The sequence below is a fragment of the Erinaceus europaeus genome, chromosome 13 (assembly GCF_950295315.1).
Source record: "Erinaceus europaeus chromosome 13, mEriEur2.1, whole genome shotgun sequence".
Classification (NCBI taxonomy): Eukaryota; Metazoa; Chordata; class Mammalia; order Eulipotyphla; family Erinaceidae; genus Erinaceus; species Erinaceus europaeus.
The window spans coordinates 59,972,014-59,993,547 of NC_080174.1; the positions used below are offsets into that span (position 1 = coordinate 59,972,014).

The following is a 21,534-nucleotide window of genomic DNA, read 5'->3' on the forward strand; positions in this document are numbered from 1 at the left end:
GGCTTCCCAACAGCTTTGCTACTCCAAGAGAAGTCCTCCCCTAAGAGAACCTAGTGACCCACGTATAATTAGTGTTTTCATCTTTCTCTTCTCAAGAGTTATACTCCCAAGACCAAGGTAACGCTCCATTTCAATGGAGCAGACAAAGCTTAACTCTTACCCAGAATGCCTGAATTTACAAAATGTACCAAGCTAAAGTACTCAAGGAGATCATTCTGGATGGGAGTCCCAGAGATGAGCACACGCCGACTGGTATTCAAGCTGTCCAGGGCTTGGTAGGTCTGATTCTCAGAGTTCTTGAGCCTGTGTCCCTGCAAAGAAAAAGAAAAAACTATTATCATCATCATTACTGGGGCTTCAAAGCTCCAGGCCACCTTTTTTTTTAAAAAAAAAAACCATTTTATTAGTGACTTAAAAATTATTAACAAGGATACAAAATCACAGTGGTACAAGTCCACAGAGTTCCCACCACCAGAGTTCCATGACCCATCCCCTCCATTGGAAACTTCCCAATCTTTATCCCTCTGGAAGTATGGACCAAAACTCTTAATGGGATGCAGAAGGTGAAGTTCTGGCTCCTGTAATTGCTTCTCTGCTAGACATGGACATTGGCAGATCGATCCATACCCCCAGTCCAGGCCAACTTTTTCAGATAGAAACTAAACTTGAATTTATGAGGAACCTAGACCACTACACCAGGGGAAGCTCCGTAAATGGTGGAACAATGCTATGATCCACCCCACCCTCATTTGAAGTAATAAAAAGAATGAAAAAAACAATCACCCTGGGAGTAGTGAAATCATGTATGTCCAAGGCCAAAGCACTGCAAAAACAAAGAAATGTGCAAGGTGGCAGCCTAAGGACAGGCAATTCACATCTCAGGATCCAGCACCTAACAGGAATTTAGTAAATTACCCAGAACGATACACTATCCCTATGGGCTCTGAGGAAGTCAACCCCAGCTCCCTGGCTCCAGACCCAACTCATGAAGTCATCATTTAGAATTAAAACCCAAACTCTGGCTTTTCAGCAAATGAAATGCTTAGTCAAATGAATTTATTTATAAGCTAATGCTCACTTTTTGTTCCAGCAGAAGTTGCCTTTTTAAAAAGAACATTGAGTAGTTTTTTTGGTTTTTTTTTAAACTAGAGGACTGCTCAGTTCTGGCTTATGATGGTGCTGGGGATTGAATCCAGAGTCTTGGAACTTCAGGTGTGATCATCTTTTTTGCACAACCACTATGCAATCTCTTCAATCCTTAACTAAAAATGTTTTTATACATTACTCCATCATCTTGCACCTGACTTGTGTTCTAGCACTTATAAAAGAACATACTTGTGGTTCGGGAGGTGGCACAGTAGTAAAGCATTGGATTCTCAAGCATGAGGTTCCGAGTTCGATCCCCAGCAGCACATGTACCAGAGTGATGTCTGGTTCTTCCTCTCTCCTCCTATCTCTCATTAAGAAATAAATTTAAAAACTTAAAAAAAAAAAAAAAAAAGAACATACTTGGGTATGGATGAGAGACACAGGGACAGTCTTTTCATACTTAAGTCAAGCTTTATACTATAACAACTTTTGGGTTATTTCTAGAGGTCCAGGACTTGAAACTTTAGACACAGATTCAGATCCTGCTAATCTGAACTCACTTTGAGAACCTGTATTTTCCTGAGCTTCAGGAAACAAGGTGACCAGAAGTTTGGATCTGGGTCCTTATACATAGTAATGTGCACTCAAACAGGTGTGCTACCACCTGGTCCCTTACCCTAAAACTTTTAAAAACATGTCCACCCCAGACAATAACTTGGATCTACCTGCATATCAGATTCCAGGCTCAGGGGAAAAAAGAAAAAAAATAGTATAGTCACGGGCCCTTTGGAATATAACTAAAATATGCCTACTAGCTATCTACAAAACGGAGGACCCCCCCCCCCAACTCTTCATCTGCACTATTCCAGCCTTTAGGTTCATGATCAGTAAACAACCTGTTTGGCTTTACATGTTAACTCTCTTTTCAGCAGCCAGGTTCCAGATGCTAGCATGATGCCAACCAGACTTCCCTACGAATGTGTCTTGGAGCCCTGTTTCCCCAGAGCACTGCCCCACTAGGGAAAGAGAGAGAGAGAGGCTGGAAGTATGGATCGACCTGCCAATGCCCATGTTCAGCAAGGAAGCAATTACAGAAGCCAGACCTTCCACCTTCTGCACCCCACAATGACCTTGGGTCCATACTCCCAGAAGGATAGAGTAGGAAAGCTATCAGGGGAGGAGATGGGATATGGAGTTCTGGTGGTGGGAACTGTGTGGAATTGTACCCCTTTTATATTTTGGTTTTTGTCAATATTTCCTTTAAAAAATTTTTTTAATTTATTTCCCTTTTGTTGCCCTTGATTTTTATTGTTGTTGTAGTTATTACTGTTGTTATCACTGATGTTGTCATTGTTAGATAGGACAGAAAGAAATGGAGAGAGGAAGGGATGACAGAGAGGGTTAAAGACAGACACCTGCAGACCTGCTTCACTGCCTGTGAAGGGACTCCCCTGCAGGTGGGGAGCCAGGGGCTCGAGCCAGGATCCTTACGCTGGTCCTTGTTCCACAACACGTGTGGTTAACCCACTGCGCTACTGCCCAATTCCTGTCAATGTTTCCTTTTTTTTTTTTTTTAAGGTTTTTTTTAATATTTATTTTATTTATTCCCTTTTGTTGCCCTTGTTGTTCTATTGTTGTAGTTATTATTGTTGTTGTCGTTGTTGGATAGGACAGAGAGAAATGGAGAGGGGAGGGGAAGACAGAGAGGAGGAGAGAAAGATAGACACCTGCAGACCTGCTTCACCGCCTGTGAAGCGACTCCCCTGCAGGCGGGGAGCCGGGGTTCGAACCGGGATCCTTATGCTGGTCCTTGTGCTTTGCGCCACCTGCGCTTAACCCGCTGCGCTACAGCCCGACTCCCCAATGTTTCCTTTTTATAAATAATAAATAAAAACATGTCCAGAGAGTTGAGTGGTAGCACAGTGGGTTAAGCACAGGTGGCGCAAAGCGCAAGGACCTGCATAAGGATTCAGTTTGACGCCCTGGCTCCCCACCTGCAGGGGAGTTGCTTCACAGACGGTGAAGCAGGTCTGCAAGTGTCTATCCTTCTCTACCCCCCGCCCCCCCAATTCTCTGTCCTATCCAACATCATCATCAATAACAACAATAATAACTATAATAAAACAAGGGCAACAAAAGGGAATAAATATTTTTTAAAAATTTAAAAACATGCCCATATATAATCTCTTGATCTAAATTATGTCTCTTTCAGGTAGGCTCCAATCTATTTCCTCCACAGAGAAAAGAAACTGAACCTAAAGGAAGTGTCATTGCAAAACCATGCTTACAACTAGTAAAGCCAAAACTGTTATCAAGTCTTCTGACTTGTGGTCCAAGAGGTGGTACAGTGATAAAGCTTTGGACTCTCAAACGTCAGGTCCTAAATTTGATCCCTAGCAGCACATGTGCCAGAGTTATGTCTGGTTCTTTCTCTCTCCTCCTTTCTCATAAATTAAAAAATAGCATCTTAAAAAAAAAGAAACAGAAGGATGAATATGGGGTGATCTCACTCTCAGGCCGAAGTTGAAAAACAAGATCAGAAAAGAAAACACAAGTAGAACCTGAAATGGAATTTGAGTATCGCACCAAAGTAAAAGACTCTGGGGTGGGTGGGTAGAATACAGGTCCAAGAAGGATTCAGAGGACCTAGTGGGGCTTATATTGTTATATGGGAAACTGGGGAATGTTGTGCATGTACAAACTATTGTACTCATTGTTGAATGTAAAACATTAATTCCCCCTCCCCAAAAAAAAGAATTCTTTTTTTTTATATTTATTTTATTTATTTATTCCCTTTTGTTGCCCTTGTTGTTTTATTGTTGTAGTTATTATTGTTGTTGTCATTGTTGGATAGGACAGAGAGAAATGGAGAAGAGGGGAAGACAGAGAGGAGGAAAGACAGACACCAGCAGACCTGCTTCACCACCTGTGAAGCGACTCCCCTGCAGGTGGGGAGCCGGGGTTCGAACCGGGATCCTTATGTCGGTCCTTGTGCTTTGCGCCACCTGCGCTTAACCCGCTGCGCTACAGCCCGACTCCCAGAAAAATAATTCTTACTTAAAATTTTTAGATTCCTATGAGCACTAAGATTACAAAAAAAAAGGACCAAAGAATTAGCACACTGGTTTGGGCATGTGTCTTGTCATACAGGTAGGATAGTTTCTAATCCAGAACTACATAAGAACTGCTATGGCACCAACAAAAGTTCTGGTGCTGTGGTACCTCTGAATGAAAAAGCAGCCTGGGAACAGTGAAATCATGGATGCATTAGGCCCCAGCTCCCCAGCTCTGCAAGAACAACAAAAAGAAACAGGGGAGGGGGGGAAGAGAGGGAGGGAAATCATATTTAAATCATTAAGCATTAATGATTTAAACATATTTAAATCATTTAAATACACCTTCCAGAGAACAATGTCAACTGGAGAATAAAAAGCGTGGGATGACATCTACCCTTTCCAGAGTCTGCAGAAGGTAAACACACTCCTTCTAGAGTAAGCTGACTACCTTTCAGGACTTTGCCTTCCTCCAGTCTCTGATAGCTAACAAACTGCATTCCTCACCAAAAATAAGTAAAATAAAATAATAAAATAAAATAGGGAGAGGCCCAAAAGGTTTGCAGGTTCACAGTAGCTGAAGTGCTGGACTTGAAAGCATAAGGCCCCAAGTGTAGATGTCTTCCCACTCATCCAAATCCCTTCTATCTTTAAAATCCTTCTTTGGGGGTAGGGGAGATAGCATAGTGGTTCTATAAAAAAAAAAAAATTTATGTCTGAGGCTCTAAGGCTCCAGATTCAATTTCCATCACAAGCCAGAGCTGAGCAATGCTCTGGTCTCGCTCTTATCTTTCTCTCTGTATCTCTTTGATTAAAATAAATAAAATCCTTCTTTGGGGTTGGTCAGTAGTGTACCCTATACAGCACATGGGTTCAAGCCTCCAGTGCCAACCTCAAGAAGGGAAGCTATACAAGTGGTAAGACAGTACTGAAGATGTCTTTCTTTCTCTCTCTCCCTCCCTATCTTCCCCTTCTCAATTTCTCTCTCTCTAAAAAAAATAATAATAAAGCATGCTTTTGAAAAAAAAAAAAAAAAGAATCCCTCATTGGTCTCAGAATACTGTCCAAATGCAACCAACCAGCCCTACACTGTAATCTTCCAACCAGTTTAGTCCCTTCTTGGGCAGACTGGCACCATGGGTTCTCTCTCCCACTTGCCTCCTCCCAGGTAGCACACTCTGTCCTCAGCATTCCCAGGGACCAACCAATACAGTGCTCAGGAGAGTTTGCCAGATTTTCCTTCTATCACCCACACTGCTGACAATTAAATACCTCATCACATATGACTAGTCCAACACTCCCTTTCTGGAGAATTCCAACATGTAGGCGGAATGTTTCGTAGGAGATGATGAGAATAGGAGAAGGCACCCTGGCTCCACGCTGGTTCATGAATCCTTCTACAATAGAAAGAAAAAGAAAATAAAGCCATCAAGAGAGTACATCTTAGAATAACTTTTAAAAGTTTGACAGTTTTTTTTTTTTAATCTACCCTGGTAACTGTTTTCTGTGGGAACACATATTCCCCGCCCCCCACAACCCCCAACCATACTGCACTCAACCCAGTGCAGAAGACTATAGACACCCACTAAGTTTGTATACCCAGTTTTTTATCGATCTCTTCCTTAGAGCCTCCATCAATGGCTAGAGGTTGGATCCTTCCTCCAAGCCATTTCCCAACTTCATTGTACCAGTTCTTCACAAGGCTGGAGGGCGACACCACCACTGCCTTGTCAATTTCTGGCTTGCACTCTGGACTCTGGCGCAGAAGCGTCCACATCAGTGTGATGCACTGCAGTGTCTTGCCCAGTCCCATTTCATCGGCCATGATACAGCCATGGCTGCCAGGGATGCGCCTACTGGTGACACACTCCCACAGGAACTTCACCCCCTGGAAAACAACAGCACTCAGTCCACTTTGGCATCTATACTGCTATTGTCCCAGGGATGACAGCCCTTATGCTACCCCCCACCCCAACCCCAATTTACCTCTCTCTGATGAGGCCGCAAAACCTTACTGAGAATAGGATCAACAACCACATGGACAGGGAGTTTTTCCCTGAGGAAACACAGCAAAGAAAACATAGAATTCAGATCTAGGGAAGGGTATCCCCTCAGGAAGTTGCATCAAGAAGCCACAGAGACCTGGTGAGCAACAATTTTTTGTACCAGGAGTCAGGAAATTCAGAGAGTAGATTGAATCCTGTCACTACCTCAACTCCCCGTTCCCCTGCCTGCTAAGAAAGGGTAAAGAGCCTTCACCAGCAGGATGTTACCACCTGCTCTCTCCAGGCACTCCTCTTCTCCATCTACCCACTCTCCATATGGTGCAGCACTTACGAGAGCACTCTGAAGAGACATAACATAACCCCAAAGAGAAATCAAATCAACGCCTCTGCCCTTCCAGGTACATGCACTCACATAGGACCAGAATGCTCAAAAAATACCAATATACATACTTGTCCAACTTCAGCTGGTCATGAGCGCTCAGTGATGGAGGCTCATACAGTACCAAGGCACCTTCTTCCAGGGGGTCATGGAGGGCCCGACGGACCCCAGCCCTTTTTAGGCCCAATGCTCGAGAGCCCAGAGGACCTAGAAACCAAGCATCTGTCACTGGATCCACTTGGGTCAGCTCAAATGCCCATCTTTGAACCTTTCCTAAGCCCCTATATGACCCCTTCTCACTGAGAACCTCTCCAAATTCAGTTTAGGAACTTCTATGTGACTATTACCTCCATTATTCTACTATAAACTTACGGAAGGCCAGGTCTTGTTCACATCAAGTCAACCCTGAAAATATCTAAAACTTTAAAGATTTAAACTCTTAATAGTAGGCCTCCTTCCTCCCTAGTCCCAGTTTTGGCAGAATGTTATGCCCTAACAGAACAGGGAAAAATTCTATGGAACCCAGCCTTCCAATGGAGTCAATCTCCAAAAAGGAGGTACCCACTCACCCACTCACTTGGATTAAAGCAAGCCTGAATCCATCAATTCATCTGAACTAAGAGCTTCCTGAACATTATACACCTCTACCAAGATGGTGAGAAGTTAGTCTTGGCAGCCCCTGCTAAGACTATCAAATACTGCCTTTATACACACCCACAGAGGCTTACCCCATATACAACTGTGGACTTTCAATTCAAACTTGTATTTATAACAACAGAAACATATAACCTACTCAGGCACATTCAAAAAGAATGACTCAAAAAACAGAAGAGTTTTCCCTTTTACCTTGATAATTTGGAATTGGAATTTTGAAAGGCTTTGATAAAATGCTTCGAATAAATGCTTCCTAAAAAATAAAAGGGGGGAAACAGATATTAAAGACTAATTTGGATATGTTATGGAATAATATTTTCACAGATGCCATCTAAAAAATGCTTATTTAAGTGGCCAAGGAGGTGGCTCAGTGTTAGAGCACAGGAAATTTATGAGTAAGGTCCCCAGCACCACACATGCCAGAGTGATTTGTTTCTCCCTTTCTCTGATTATTGAATCTTTTTTTTTTAAATATTTTATTTATTTATATAATCTTTTAAAAATATTTATTTATTTATTCCCCTTTGATGCCCTTGTTGTTTTACTGATGTAGTTATTATTGTTGTTGTTCTTGATGTCGTCGTTGGATAGGACAGAGAGAAATGGAGAGGGGAGGGGAAGACGGGGGGAGAGAAAGATAAGACACCTGTAGACCTGCTTCACTGCCTCTAAAGCGACTCCCCTGCAGATGGGGAGCGGGGGCTCAAACTGGGATCCTTATGCTGGTCCTTGTGCTTCTGGCCACGTGCGCTTAACCTGCTGCGCTACAGCCCAACTCCCTTTTGTATTTATTTACTGGATAGAGACAGAGAAACTGAAAGGGTAGGGGGAGATAGAGACCAGTAACACTGCTTCACCACTAGTGAAACTTCCCTCTCACCCTGCACCCCTCACCCCTGCACATGGGAACTTGGGGCTCAAACCTGGGTCCTTGTGCACTGTTACTGCATGTGCTCTGCCAGGTGTGCCACCAACCAGTCCAAGATTTATTTAATAACACAAGAGTGTGTTTGAGCAAGAGAACCAGAGCATCCCTCTAACATAAAAAATACCAGGGATGGAACTCAGAACCACATGCATGGAAGGTCCATTTAACCTACCTTCTAGGCTATTAATAAACCTTATCTTTGCTTTTTTCTTTTTATTTTCCTTCTCCACTTTTCGTCTCTCTTACACCACAGCATAGTTCAGCTCTGGCTTAGGTGGTACTGAAGATTGAACCTGGGACCCTTGATGCCTCAGACATGAAAGCCTCTGCATAACCATTATGCTATATTCCCCAGCTCCTTTCTGCATAATCTTTTTTTTTTTCTCTTGATGAGAACTTTTAGGTTTTTTTCTGTTTTGTTTTTGCCTCTAGGGTTATTGGTTATTGCTGCTCATAGAGGCCATTTCTTCTTTTTTTATAGGATAGGACAGAGAGAGATGGGGAAGATAGAGAAGGGGAGAGAATGATAGACACCTACAGACCTGCCTCATCGCTTGTGAAGCAACCCCACTGCAGGTGGGGAGCCAGGGCTTCAAACCAGGATCCTTGTGCAGGTCCCTGCGCTTCATACTATGTGTGCTTAACCTGGTGCGCTACCACCTGGCCCCCTTTCTGTATAATCGTTATGCTATCTCCCCCCAGTCCCTGGAAATAAACCTTTTTTTAAAAAAAATATTTATTTTCCCTTTTGTTGCCCTTGTTTTTCATTGTTGTTGTAGTTATTGTTGTTGTTGTTATCGATGTCGTCGTTAGATAGGACAGAAAGAAATGGAGAGAGGAGGGGAAGACAAAGAGGTGGGGAGAGAAAGACACCTGCAAACCTGCTTCATCGCCTGTGAAGCGACTCACCTGCACATGGGGAGCCAAGGGCTTGAATCGGTATCCTTACGCCGGTCTTTGTGCTTTGTGCCACCTACACTTAACCTGCTGTGCTACTGCCCGACTCTGAATAAACCTTATTTTAAATGTGTTTAAAATAAAATAAGTGCATATTTAAACACTATAATATATTCAGGGCTTTGTAGCTGTTTCTCTTTCAGATATATCTAAAATATAAGACATACCCCATATTAGGCTGTTAAGTTATGTACAAGTGATCATCTTTGAGGCTTACATAAAGTTCTACAAGAGGGCAGGAGTAGATAGCATAATAGATATGCAGAGAGACTATCAAACCAGAGGCTCGAAAGTCTCAGGTTCAATCCCCTGCACCACCATAAACCAGAGCTGAGCAATGCTCTGGCAAAAAGAATATTTTTTTTAAAAAAAGGGCAAGTGGGGGTAGCACAGCAGGTTAAGCGCAGGTGGTGCAAAGCCCAAGGACCAGCATAAGGATCACGGTTCAAGCCACCGGCTCCCCACCTGCAGGGGAGTCGCTTCACAAGTGGTAAAGCAGGTCTCCAGGTGTCTGTCTTTCTCTCCCCCTCTGTCTTCCCCTCCTTTCTCCATTTCTCTCTGTCCTATCCAACAACGACAACATCAACAACAATAAAACAATAAGGGCAACAAAAGGGAATAAATAAGTATTTTTTAAAGTTTTAAAAAATAATAAAAAAATAAAAATAAAGTTCTACAAGAGCCCAGGATCGGGTCACTGTCACTGGCAAGTGCCCAGCCTTAGTCAACTGCAATGTTCAAAGCCATCAGCTCACAAAAGATTATTATAATAAGAACACTGAGCTAGTTCCTATGTTGTAGCACATTAAGAAAGTACTACAGGGGTTTGGTGATGGTACACCCAGCTGCACATACACTTTACCACGCTCAAGGATGCAGGTTTAATCATCAGTCCCCACCTTGAGGAGGTAAACTTCACTTTGAAACAGGGCTGCAGGTATCAGTCTCTCTCCTTTTCTCTCTGTCCTATCAAATAAAAGGAGAAAGAAGGGGGGGAAGAAAGGAAAAAAGAAAGAACCACCAGAAGCCATAGATTAATCTTTCAGGCACCAGGATTACCACTATGGCAATAAAAATATATATTGAAAGGAAACAGGAGAGCAGGAGAGAGCATAATGGTTATGCAAAAAGACTTCTTTTTTATTGTTGTTGTAGATGTTGTCGTTGTTAGAACAGACAGAAATGGAGAGAGGAGGGGAAGACGGAGAGAGAAAGGTAAGACACCTGCAGACATGCTTCACCGCCTGTGAAGCGACTCCCCTGCAGGTGGAGTGCAGGGGGCTTGAACCCGGATCCTTACGCTGGTCCTTGCACTTTGCATCACGTGCGCTTAACCCACTGCGTTACCGCCCGACTCCTGCAAAAAGACCTTAATGCTTAAGGCACTGAAGTCCCAGGTTCAATCCTCAGAGCCACCATCAGCCACAGCTGAGAAGTGCTCTGGTCTCTGTTTCTCTGAAACATTCATGAAAATTAAAGAAGTAAAATGTTTTTAAAAAGAAAGAAAAGACAAGGGAGTTAGGTGGTAGTGCAGCTGGTTAAGCACAGATGGCGCAAAGCACAAGGACCCGTAAGGATCCCGGTTCAAGCTCCCAACTCCCCACCTGCAGGAGAGTCGCTTCACAAGCGGTGAAGCAGGTCTGCAGGTGTTCATCTTTTTCTCCTCCACTCTGTCTTCCCCTTCTCTCTCCATTTCTCTCTGTCCTAACCAACAACGATGACATCAATAACAACAACTACAACAATAAAACAAGGGCAACAAAAGGGAATAAAAATTAAAAAAAGACATGAAAAAATAAAGTACAGAAAGTAGGGCCACGTGGTTATGTAATAAAGATGGAGCATGTCTTGCTGTGAGCTGGCGACTTCTGGAGCAATCACCCTATACTATATGCTGGAACATTTACAACTGTTTGGTGTACTAGAAACAGTTAAACGTTTACATTCAAACAGGCCTTGTGAGGGGGACTGGCCCTCTCATTCCCAACATCAGTAAGATTAATGTGTCCTGGGGGTCGGGCGGTAGCGCAGCGGGTTAAGCGCACATGGCATGAAGCCAAGGACCTGCATAAGAATCCGGGTTCGAGCCCCCCCCCCCCCCCCCCCGCTCCCCACCTGCAGGGGAGTGGCTTCACAGGCGGTGAAGCAGGTCTGCAGGTGTCTATCTTTCTCTCCTCCTCTCTGTCTTCCCTTCCTCTCTCCATTTCTCTCTGTCCTATCCAACAACAATGCCATCAATAATAACAATAATAATAAAAAACAAGGGCAATAAAAGGGGAAAAATAGGGAGTCAGGCTGTAGCACAGAGGATTAAGCGCACATGGCGCGAAGCACAAGGACCAGCTTAAGGATACCGATTTGAGCCCCCGGCTCCCCACCTGCAGGTGAGTCGCTTCACAGGCGGTGAAGTAGGTATACAGGTGTCTTTCTCTCCCCGTCTTCCCCTCCTCTCTCCATTTCTCTCTGTCCTATCCAACAGTGATGACAACAACAACAGCAATAATAACTATAACAATAAAAAAACAACAAGGGCAACAAAAGGGAAAATAATAAATAAATATTAAAAAGGGGGGATAGCCTCCAGGAGCAGTGGATTCATGGTGCAGGCACTGAGCCCCAGAACTAACCCTGGAGAAAATAAAAAGATTAACGTGTTCTCTCCTCAAACAGGTCATTCTGGGTACAGCCTGGCCTTCCTGCCCTGGAACTGCACACAAGAAGAAAAAAAAACATAGTTGTTGTATTATCCAGCAGATATTAAATTTAAAGAAAAACAGGTACTTCTGGGAGAAGAAACATGCCAAAATACCAAACTTAAAAAAAACTGTTTACTTATATATATAAATAAAAATTGACTTCATTCTGGCATAGAGGCTGGGAATCTAACCTTTGGCGAGGGGATACTGTCCAGGGCACTCAATTGGGACTCCATGCAGCTGCTTTGAAACCAGGCTCCCCCAGCTAAAACAATGTTTGACTGCTTGTGTATTTGCTGCTTCTTAGTCTGATAAGCTACATTTTTATACCTCGTTTTTGTCGTCCCCTTAAATGTCAATATGAATGAATTACTCCTTCCAAATCGGAACTACAGATGCTAGGTCATGGTGAGGCTTCCAATTCAATCCCTGATGCCAGAGTGGTGCTCTGGCTTCTCTGAGTATCTCTCTCCCTTTGTCTCTCATGTGAAATACTATCCTCTATATAATAAATTAAACCTTAAAAATGAAAAGTGGGGGGAGTCAGGCGGTAGCGCAGTGGGTTAAGCGCACGTGGTGCATGGCACAAAGGCCTGCATAAGGATCGAGCCCCTGGCTCCCCACCTGGAGGTGAGTCGCTTCACAGATGGTGAAGCAGGTCTGTAGGTGTCTATCTTTCTCTCCCCGTCTTCCCCTCCTCTCTCCATTTCTCTCTGTCCTATGCAACGATGACAACATCAATAACAGCAACAATAACTACAACAATAAAAAAAAAGTGGGGGGAGTCGGGCGGTAGCGCAGCGGGCTAAGCGCACGTGGTGCAAAGCACAAGGACCGCTGTAAGGATCCCGGTTCGAGCCCTGGCTCCCCACCTACAGGGGAGTCGCTTCACAGGCAGTGAAGCAGGTCTGCAGGTGTCTATCTTTCTCTTCCCCTCTGTCTTCCCCTCCTCTCTCCATTTCTGTCTGTCCTATCTAACAATGATGACATCAATAACAACAATAACTACAACAACAATAAAAAAAAAAGACAACAAGGGTAACAAAAGGGATAATAAATAAATTTTAAAAATTTTTTTTAAAAAAGTGGGGAGCTGGGTGATGGCACACTTTGTTGAGCACACGTTACAATGCACAAGGACCCAGGTTTCAGCCCTCGGTCCCCACCTGCATGCAGGGAGAAAGCTTTGCAAATGATGAAGCAGTGTTGCAGATGTCTCTGTATCCCTCTCCCTATCATCCTCTCCCCTCTCAGTTTCTGACTGTCATGGTCCGGGAGGTGGCGCAGTTGCTAAGGCACTAGACTCTCAAGCATGAGGTCCCGAGTTCAATCCCCGGCAGCACATGTACCAGAATGATGGCTGGTTCTTTCTCTCCTCTTATCTTTCTCATGAATAAATAAATAAATTCTTTTTTAAAAAAAATTTCTGACTGCCTCTAATAAATAAATAGATAAAAACTAAAAAAGAAAAAGTATCTTTAAAAAAAGAAAAAAGATAAAACAATAACAACAAGGACAACAAAAAGGAATAAATATTTAAAAAAAAAAGAAAAAGGGGGGGCTCGGCAGTAGTGCAGCAGGTTAAGCGTACATGGCACAAAGCCAAGGGCCAGCTTAAGGATCCCAGTTCGAGCCCCCAGCTCCCCACCTGCCAGAGGTCGCTTCACAAGTGGTGAAGCAGGTCTGCAGGTCTCTCTCTCTCTCTCTCTTCCTCTTTGTCTTCCCCTCTTCTCTCGATTTCCCTCTATCCTATCTAACAACAATAGCTATGACAACAATAACAATAATAACTACAACAAGCACAACAACAAGGGCAACAAAATGGGGAAAATGGCCTTTAGGAGCAGTGGATTCATAGTGTAGGCACCAAGCCCCCAGTGATAACCCTGGGGGCAAAAAAAAAAAAGGAAGAAAGAAAAGTGGCAGGGGTGGATGGGAGATGGCTTTCAAGGTAGAGTACACATCTGCCATGAAAGGTTTGAGGATGGGAGTCAGGCAGTGACGCAGCAGGTTAAGCACACATGGCGCAAAGCGCAAGGACCGGCATAAGGATCCCAGTTGGAGCCCCCGGCTCCCCACCTGTAGGGGAGTCGCTTCACAGGTGGTGAAGCAGGTCTGCAGGTGTCTTTCTCTCCCCCTCTGTCTTCCCATCCTCTCTCCATTTCTCTGTCCTATCCAACAACAACGACATCAAGAACAACAACAATATAACCACAACAATGTTAAACAACAAGGGCAACAAAAGGGAAAATAAATATAAAAAATGTAAAAAAAAAAAAAAAAAAAGAAAGGTTTGAGGCCCTTATCACTATATGGAAGCACCAGACAAAAGAGAAAGCTTTGGAGAGTCGGATGGTAGCGCAGCAGGTTAAGCACACATGGTGCAAAGAGCAAGGACCAGCATAAGGATCCCAGTTGAGCCCCCAGCTCCCCACCTCCAGCGGAATTGCTGCACAGGCGATGAAGCAGGTCTGCTGGTGTCTATCTTTCTCTCTCCATCTTCCCCTCCTCTCTCCATTTCTCTCTGTCCTATCCGACAACAATGACATCAATAACAATAATAACAGGGCTGAGTGGTGGTGCACCTGGTTAGGTACACATGCTACAATGTGCAAGGACCCAGGTTCAAGACCCCAGCCCTCACCTGCAAGGGGAAAGCTTTGCGAGTGGTGAAGCAGTACTGCAGGTCTTTTTTTCTTCCTCTCTACCACCCCCTTTCATCTTGATTTCCGGCTGTCTCTACCCAATAAATAAATAGATCATAAAAAAATTTAAATAATAACTACAACAATAAAACAACAAGGGAAACAAAAGGGAATAAATATTTAAATAAATAAAAAGAGGAAACGTCACAGGCAGTGAAGCAGTACTGCAGCATCTCTCTTCCTTTCTCTCTCTCCCTCTCTGCCTTTAGCCCTCTGACAACAAACAAGCAAACAAAATAGTCCACCAGGAGCAGTGGAATTATGCAGCCACAAAGCTCTAGAGTAGCTGTGGCAGCAAGGGGAAAAAAAGTTCTGATGGATCTATGCAGATAAGTTGTATTTTGTAAGCAAATTATTTAACCCCTTTAAGACTCAGCCTCCTCTCTCAATAAGTGTCGATTGAGGGCTGGCAAGGAATTAACTTGGACAGTATGCTTGCTTTATCATATACAACTCTGACTCAGGTTCAAGTCTGGGTCCCAATGGAGTAAAGAAAACTTGGTGTTGAAGTTTCTTTCCCTCTGTCCCTGTCATTCTGGGGGGGGGAAATGGCCTAAAGCATCTCAGTGACAATAAAAAATGTGATTATGGAGGCCAGGCAGTAGCACAGCAGGTTAAGTGCACATGGTGCAAAGCACAAGGACTGGCGTAAGGATCCTGGTTCGAGCCTCCGGCTCCCTACCTGCAGGGAGGTCTCTTCACAAGCAGTGAAGCAGGTCTGCAGGTGTCTTATCTTTCTCTCCCCCTGTCTTCCCATTCTCTTTCAATTTCTCTCTGTCCTATCCAACAACAATGACAGCAATAACAACAATAAACAACAAGGGCAACAAAAGGGGGAAAAACTACCCTCCAGGAGCAGTGCAGGCACAAAGCCCCAGCAATAACCCTGGAGGCAAAAAAAAAAAAAATGATTACATGATAATACATAGAACCTGTGATAACCATGGCTAAGTGATTTTACCAGAACAGGTGAAAGCTATAAAGCTCTTAAAGCCTACTACAGTTCTCTCACTCACCCCAAAGCTAACCTCATCAAAGCAAGGACTGCAAAAGTTGAATAAGGGCAAGAGAATGGCATACTTTAACAATGACTCTGTAGTCACTATCAGGCCACCCCATAAGCTGGGGCCCTATTCAGAGTCCTGAGATTCCCAAACAGACATGATGGGCCCAGACCTCGACTAAGTCCCTCTCTCCATTGTTATCGGTCATTCCTATCAGGAACAACACAATAGACCCCTTTGTGGACCCCCATAGGACCTTGCCCTCAGCTTGGATCAACAGTGGTAGAGAATGTTCCATCCTCCGAAGGGAGGCTGGACTATAAATATACTCTATGCTACACCTGAGGAAGATGGGTCCTGATACTGAGGCAGCTTGGAATGTTCCTACTTATGACCACAGAATGCGAGCTCAGATCTACAGGGATGCAGAGGTCACATAGGCTCCTAAGCTGAATATGGGCCCCAGATAAGATCAAATCGATGGGGTTTACAGTCAACAATATTTATACACTTTCCCCATACCTTTCCCATATTTGGGATCTACTCTCTTCCCTGATCCAGTTTTCTAGTCCTTCTGCCAGCCATGATATCACCTCCCCAGACAATAATTAGGATCCACCTGCCTATCAGATTTCAGGCTCAGGCAAAAAAAAAAAACACCACACAGTAGTATAGCCATAGGCCCTTCGGAATATAACTAAAATATGCCTACTAGCTATCTACAAAATGGAGGACCCCCCCCCCCCCCAACTCTTCATCTGCACTATTCCAACCTTTAGGTCCATGACTGGTCAACAATTTGTTTGGCTTTGTATGTTAACTCTCTTGTCAACCACCAGGTTCCATATGCTAGCATGATGCCAACCAGACTTCCCTGTACAGACAACCCCACCAGTGTGTCCTGGAGCTCTGCTTTCCCAGAACCCTTCCCCACTAGGGAAAGAGAGAGACAGGCTGGGAGTATGGATCGACCTGTCAACGCCCATGTTCAGCAGGGAAGCAATTGCAGAAGCCAGACCTTCCACCTTCTGCATCCCACAATGACCTTGGGTCCATACTCCCAGAGGGTTAAAGAATAGGAAAGCTATCAGGAGGGGATGGGATATGGAGTACTGGTGATGGGAACTGTGGGAAGCTGTACCCCTCTTATCCTATGGTTTAGTAAATGTTTCCTTTTTATAAATAAAAAATTAAATTAAAAAAAAAAAGAAACGCAAATAAAGACAGCAATGAGATACCACTCAAAAAAAAAAAAAAGAAAGTCAACATATCAAAGACAGCCTATGATCAGTGCATTAAAAAGTTTGAGACATTAGGGAGTCGGGCAGTGGCGCAGCGGGTTAAACGCATGTGGCGAAAAGCGCAAGTAACGGGGTAAGGATCCTGGTTCAAGCTCCCGACTCCCTACCTGCAGGAGAGTTGCTTCACAGGCGGTGAAGCAGGTCTGCAGGTGTCTATCTTTCTCTCCCCTGCTGTCTTCTCTCCTCTCTCTATTTCTCTGTCCTATCCACCAACAATGACATCAATAACCACAACAATGTTAAACAACAAGGGCAACAAAAGGGAAAATAAATAAATATTTTTTTAAAAAGTTTGAGACATTAAAAAAAAAAAACCGAGCGTGAGATCTGGCTGGGCTAGTGGCTCTTTCTGTGGACTAGGACACAGACAGACAGAGTTTTCAGGTTCAAAACCTGTACTTCCCAGAAGATGGTCATTCGCTAAGGTTAAAAAAAAAAACCCTCTTAAAGCCACATATAGAGTCAAACTGAGCAGACACCCTTGTACCCACTTCACTTTTTTTTTTTTTTTCAGATTTATTTATTTGAGAGATAGGAGAGGGAGCCAGAGCATCATTCTGGTACATGCAAAGCCATGAATGGAGACTGTGACCTCATGTTTGCCAGTCCTGTGCTTTAACAACTGTCATTCCCACATCTCTACCCTCCTGTCTTCAGGTACCTGAGCCACCTGAGAGCTGATGTCCACGTAGCTTGACTCAAGGGAGCAAGACAAGTCCTCTCTAACATCTCTAGGGAAATAGGCCAGGCTTCTTTTGGGCCTCAGGAGCTGTGGACAGGCCCAAAGTCTGTCTGCTGGCCATGCTGTAGAGAGTACTGAGGGGAATCTTCAGAGGCAGGAAATCTCTCTAGGCAAAACAACAGGATACACAGTACAGCAGCAGGTTACAACTCTGACTTACATGTTGACTACTGTCCAGACAGGGTGGTTGATTTGTTAGTTGGGTCAAAGGTTTCCGAAAAGGAGAAAGGAAACACTCTTGGCTCTGGGTTTCACGGTTGGATTTTCTTTTCTTAGGAGTCTAGGAAGAGAATATAGGGGGAAGGTTAGATCTGGAAGACCACAGAGTTTTCCACAAGCAAGCAAAATTGAAAATGTTTATTAAGTGCCAGGCACTGTGCTAAAACTCTTAACAAGTTATATAGTTAGCTGGGGCCTTAATGGGGGAGTCCTGAGATTCCCAAACAGACATGATGGGCCTAGACCTCAAATAAATCCCTCTCTCCATTGTTACCAGTCATTTCTATCAAGAACAACACAACAGATCCCTTTGTGGGCCCCCATAGGACCTTGCCCTCAACTTGGATCAACAATGTTAGAGAATGTTCCATCCTCCGAAGGGAGGCTGGACAATATACTACGCTACACCTGAGGAAGAAAAAAGTCTTAAGGGGGGGGAATAGGGGCCAGGTGGTGGTGCACCTGGTTGAGCACACATTACAATGCGCAAGGACCCAGGTTTGAGCCCCCGGTCCCCGCCTGCAGGGGGAAAGCTTCACAAGTGGTGAAGCAGGGCTGCAGGTGTCTCTATCTCTCCCCCTCTATATCTTCCCTCCCCTCTCGATTTCTGACTGTCTCTACCAACAAATATAATTTAAAACAATTTAAAAAAAAGGACAAATACTGGGTGATCTCCCTTATAGGTGGAACTTAAGAAGACAGAGGAGGGAGACTTAAACTGTGGATGAGAGTATTTTGCAGATGCCTATCATAGGCAGATGAAAAATTCTATCTGTGTATCAACAACTATACTCCAAACCATTAAGCTCCTGGGGAAGGGAGGCACAGGCACAAATAGCATAATGGTAAAATGGTAATGCTAAAAGACTTTAGTGCCTGAGGTTCATCGAGATTCAATCCCCAGCATCACCATAAAGCAGAGCTAGACTCTGGTAAATAACAGAAAAAGAAAAGGCTGGGGGGGTCGGGCAGTAGTGTAGTGGGTTAAGCACACATGGCATAAAGTGCAAGGAGCGGCATAAAGATCCGGGTTGGAGCCCCCGGCAGCCCACCTGCGGGGGGGGGGGGGGTCGATTCACAAGCAGTGAAGCAGGTGTCTTTCTCTCCCTGTCTTCCTCTCCTCTCTCCATGTCTCTGTCCTATCTAACAATGACATCAATAATAACAACAATAACAACAACAATAAACTAGGGCAAAGGAAAAAAATAGCCTCCAGGAGCAGTGGATTCGTAGTGCAGGCACCAGAGCCCCAGCAATAACCCCAGAGGTGAAAAAGAAAAAGGCTGGAGGGCCTGGAAGTGAGGGTACTGGGTTAAGTGTACATAGTATGAAGCACAGGACCCGCACAAGGATCCTGGTTCCAGTCCCAGCTCCCCATCTGCAAAGAGATCACTTCACAACCAGTGAAGCAAGTCTGCAGGTATCTATCTTTCTCCCTCTCTATTTCCCCCACCCCTCTAAATTTCTCTCTGTCCTAACCAATAAAATGGAAAAAATGGCTGCCAGGAGCAGTAGATTCATAGTGCAGGCACTGAGCCCGAATGATAATCCTGGAGACAAGGGAGGAAAAGAAAAAGAAAAGGCTGTATTCTATTTTTTTTATTCCCTTTTGTTGCCCTTGTTGTTTTTTATTGTTGCAGTTATTATTGTTGTTGTTGGACAGGACAGAGAGAAATGGAGAGAGATGGGGAGACAGAGAGGAGGAAAGATAGACACTTGCAGACCTGCTTCACCACCTGTGAAGCAACTCCTCTGCAGGTGGGGATCCTTACACCGGTCCTTGCGCTTTGGGCCACCTGGGCTTAACCCGCTGCGCTACCGCCTGACTCTCCTGACTCTCCGGCTGTATTCTATTTTGTGGTCTGCGAGGTGGGGCAGTGGATAAAAACACTGGACTCTCAACCATGAGGTTCTGAGTTCGGTCCTTGGCAGCACACGTGTCAGAATGATGTTCTGACTCTCTTTTTCCTCCTACCTCTCTCATGAATAAATAAAATATTTTTTATTTTTTTATTTTGATTCTTTATTTGATAGTACAGAGAGAAATTATGAGTGAAGGTGGAGGCAGAAAGGGAGAGAGACACTTGCAGCTCTACTTCACCACTTGTGAAACTTCCCCCCCTGCTGGTGGTGAGGTGGGGCTCAAATCCAGATCTTTGAGCATGATAATATGAGCACTTAACTGAGTGCACCTCCTCCCTGCCCCTGAGTTCTTTTTAATAAAAAAAAAAATCCATTAAGAACTCAATAAAATCATTTTTTAAATCTATGAGAAAAAAAAAAAACTGAACAGATGAGGGAAAAATAGCTTGTCAGGCAAAGTGCAGAACTTCCATGCCTGAGGCTCCTGGTTAGATCTCTAGCACCGTATATACCAGAGTGATGCTCTGATTTCTCCCTCTCATGTGAAGAAAGTCTTATCTCATATAAAATAAATCTTTTACTCTAGGTTATGGTGATGTAGGGGACTGAACCTGGGACTTCGGAGTCACAGGCATTTAATCTTTTGTATAGCCATGTACGCTATTCCCCACTCCCAAAGTAATCATTTTAAGTTTACTTAACATGTGGAAGAGGATTCTGGAGATGACTGGGTTCATCCCACTTAACCCCAGAAACCAAGTCTGAGATCCCTTTCGGTCCAAACAGCCCGGCACCTCGGCCCCGCCCCGCCCCTCCTCCCCGCGGGGCGGGATACTCACCACAGCTCCAGGACGCCAGTCTCCGTCAGCAGAGGGTCCCCCTTCTGGTCTTCTCTTGGCTAGCTGACTGGGAGCTAGGCTTCTCCTCTGGAAGGGGAGAATGCAAACTGAGGAAGCATGGCTCCTGAAGCCTCGGCTACTGCCCCATCCACAGGTCAGTCTCCCTTAGACCACTTACCATCCTGGGCCCAGGTGCATACAACGTCCAGTCCCATCAGCCAAGGGTCGAAGTCGCCCAGCGGCTGAGGATGCAGGCCCAAGGTCTCGTAAAGATGGACGGCTAGGAGTCAACGTGAAGGAGGGGATCCAGCCCGGAGCTGGAGTCTGGGTCCGCAGTGTCTCCAGTTAGCTGGGGCGAGAAGGCGGGCGAAAGAGGAAACGTCGGAGCAGAAGGAAGGAGCCGGCGGGCGCGGGCGGGAGAGAGCGGGCCGGCCGGGGAGCGCACGCAGGAAAGCCCGCGGCCTCGCGGAAGGCGGGGCGCCAGTCCCAAGGAAGGGGGTTCCCAGGTTCGGAGTGCGGAAGCCAGGCCGGCAGAGGGTCAGCCGAGCAGGACTCCAAGTAAGACAAGCAGAATACTTGAGCTGGCAGACCAGACAGGGTGACAAAAGCAGCAGAGAGGAGTGGCCGCCCAAGCACCCGGTGGGACGTTCTCTCTACACCTAGCGCGCGTTAACAGCCACCACCGCGCCTCCGGCCCCGCCAGGCCCGGTCAATCGAACCTCCCGCCGCGCGGGCTCCGCACAACGCTATTGGCTGCGTTCGATGCGTTCGGCGCTCGCGACCCACTGAAGGGGGCGGGCCTTGTGCTGCAGCCCCTGCAGGGCGTGGCTGGCCCACGAGTAGGTGGGTCTGAGGAGCAAGCGCACTGAGGTCAGCTAGGGTCGGTTGGTCTGGCCCACCAAGTCAGTGCCCCCACAGGTCCGTTTGCGAATACCTGCTGCGGTGGACTCCAGCAATGGAAGCCCCCAGGGAATAAGATTTTTCAGTACAGAGTCGAAGCTGACATACTTCCCTAGGCAATAACGATGTATTTTGAGAAGCAAATGAATGCAGTCTTTTTTTTCTTTTTTTTTTTTTTACCAGAGCATTGCTCAACTCT

At 45.0% G+C, this 21,534-nt stretch overlaps 1 protein-coding gene across 1 annotated transcript in view; it reads right to left on the reverse strand.

Annotated features, from left to right (window-relative positions):
- RAD54L (RAD54 like) overlaps positions 1-21,168 on the reverse strand; it is a 30,196-nt gene extending 9,028 nt beyond the window's left edge. The window contains exons 1-9 of the mRNA XM_007521369.2: positions 20,614-21,168; positions 20,436-20,522; positions 17,675-17,794; positions 7,374-7,434; positions 6,599-6,734; positions 6,129-6,198; positions 5,742-6,030; positions 5,415-5,539; positions 161-311 (exon numbers count right to left, since the gene is read on the reverse strand). Of these exons, the coding sequence (XP_007521431.1) occupies positions 161-311; positions 5,415-5,539; positions 5,742-6,030; positions 6,129-6,198; positions 6,599-6,734; positions 7,374-7,434; positions 17,675-17,794; positions 20,436-20,522; positions 20,614-20,616 (1,042 nt within the window). The 5' untranslated portion in view covers positions 20,617-21,168. The remainder of the gene's footprint in view (positions 1-160; positions 312-5,414; positions 5,540-5,741; positions 6,031-6,128; positions 6,199-6,598; positions 6,735-7,373; positions 7,435-17,674; positions 17,795-20,435; positions 20,523-20,613) is intronic.
- Positions 21,169-21,534: the final 366 nt, after the last annotated feature.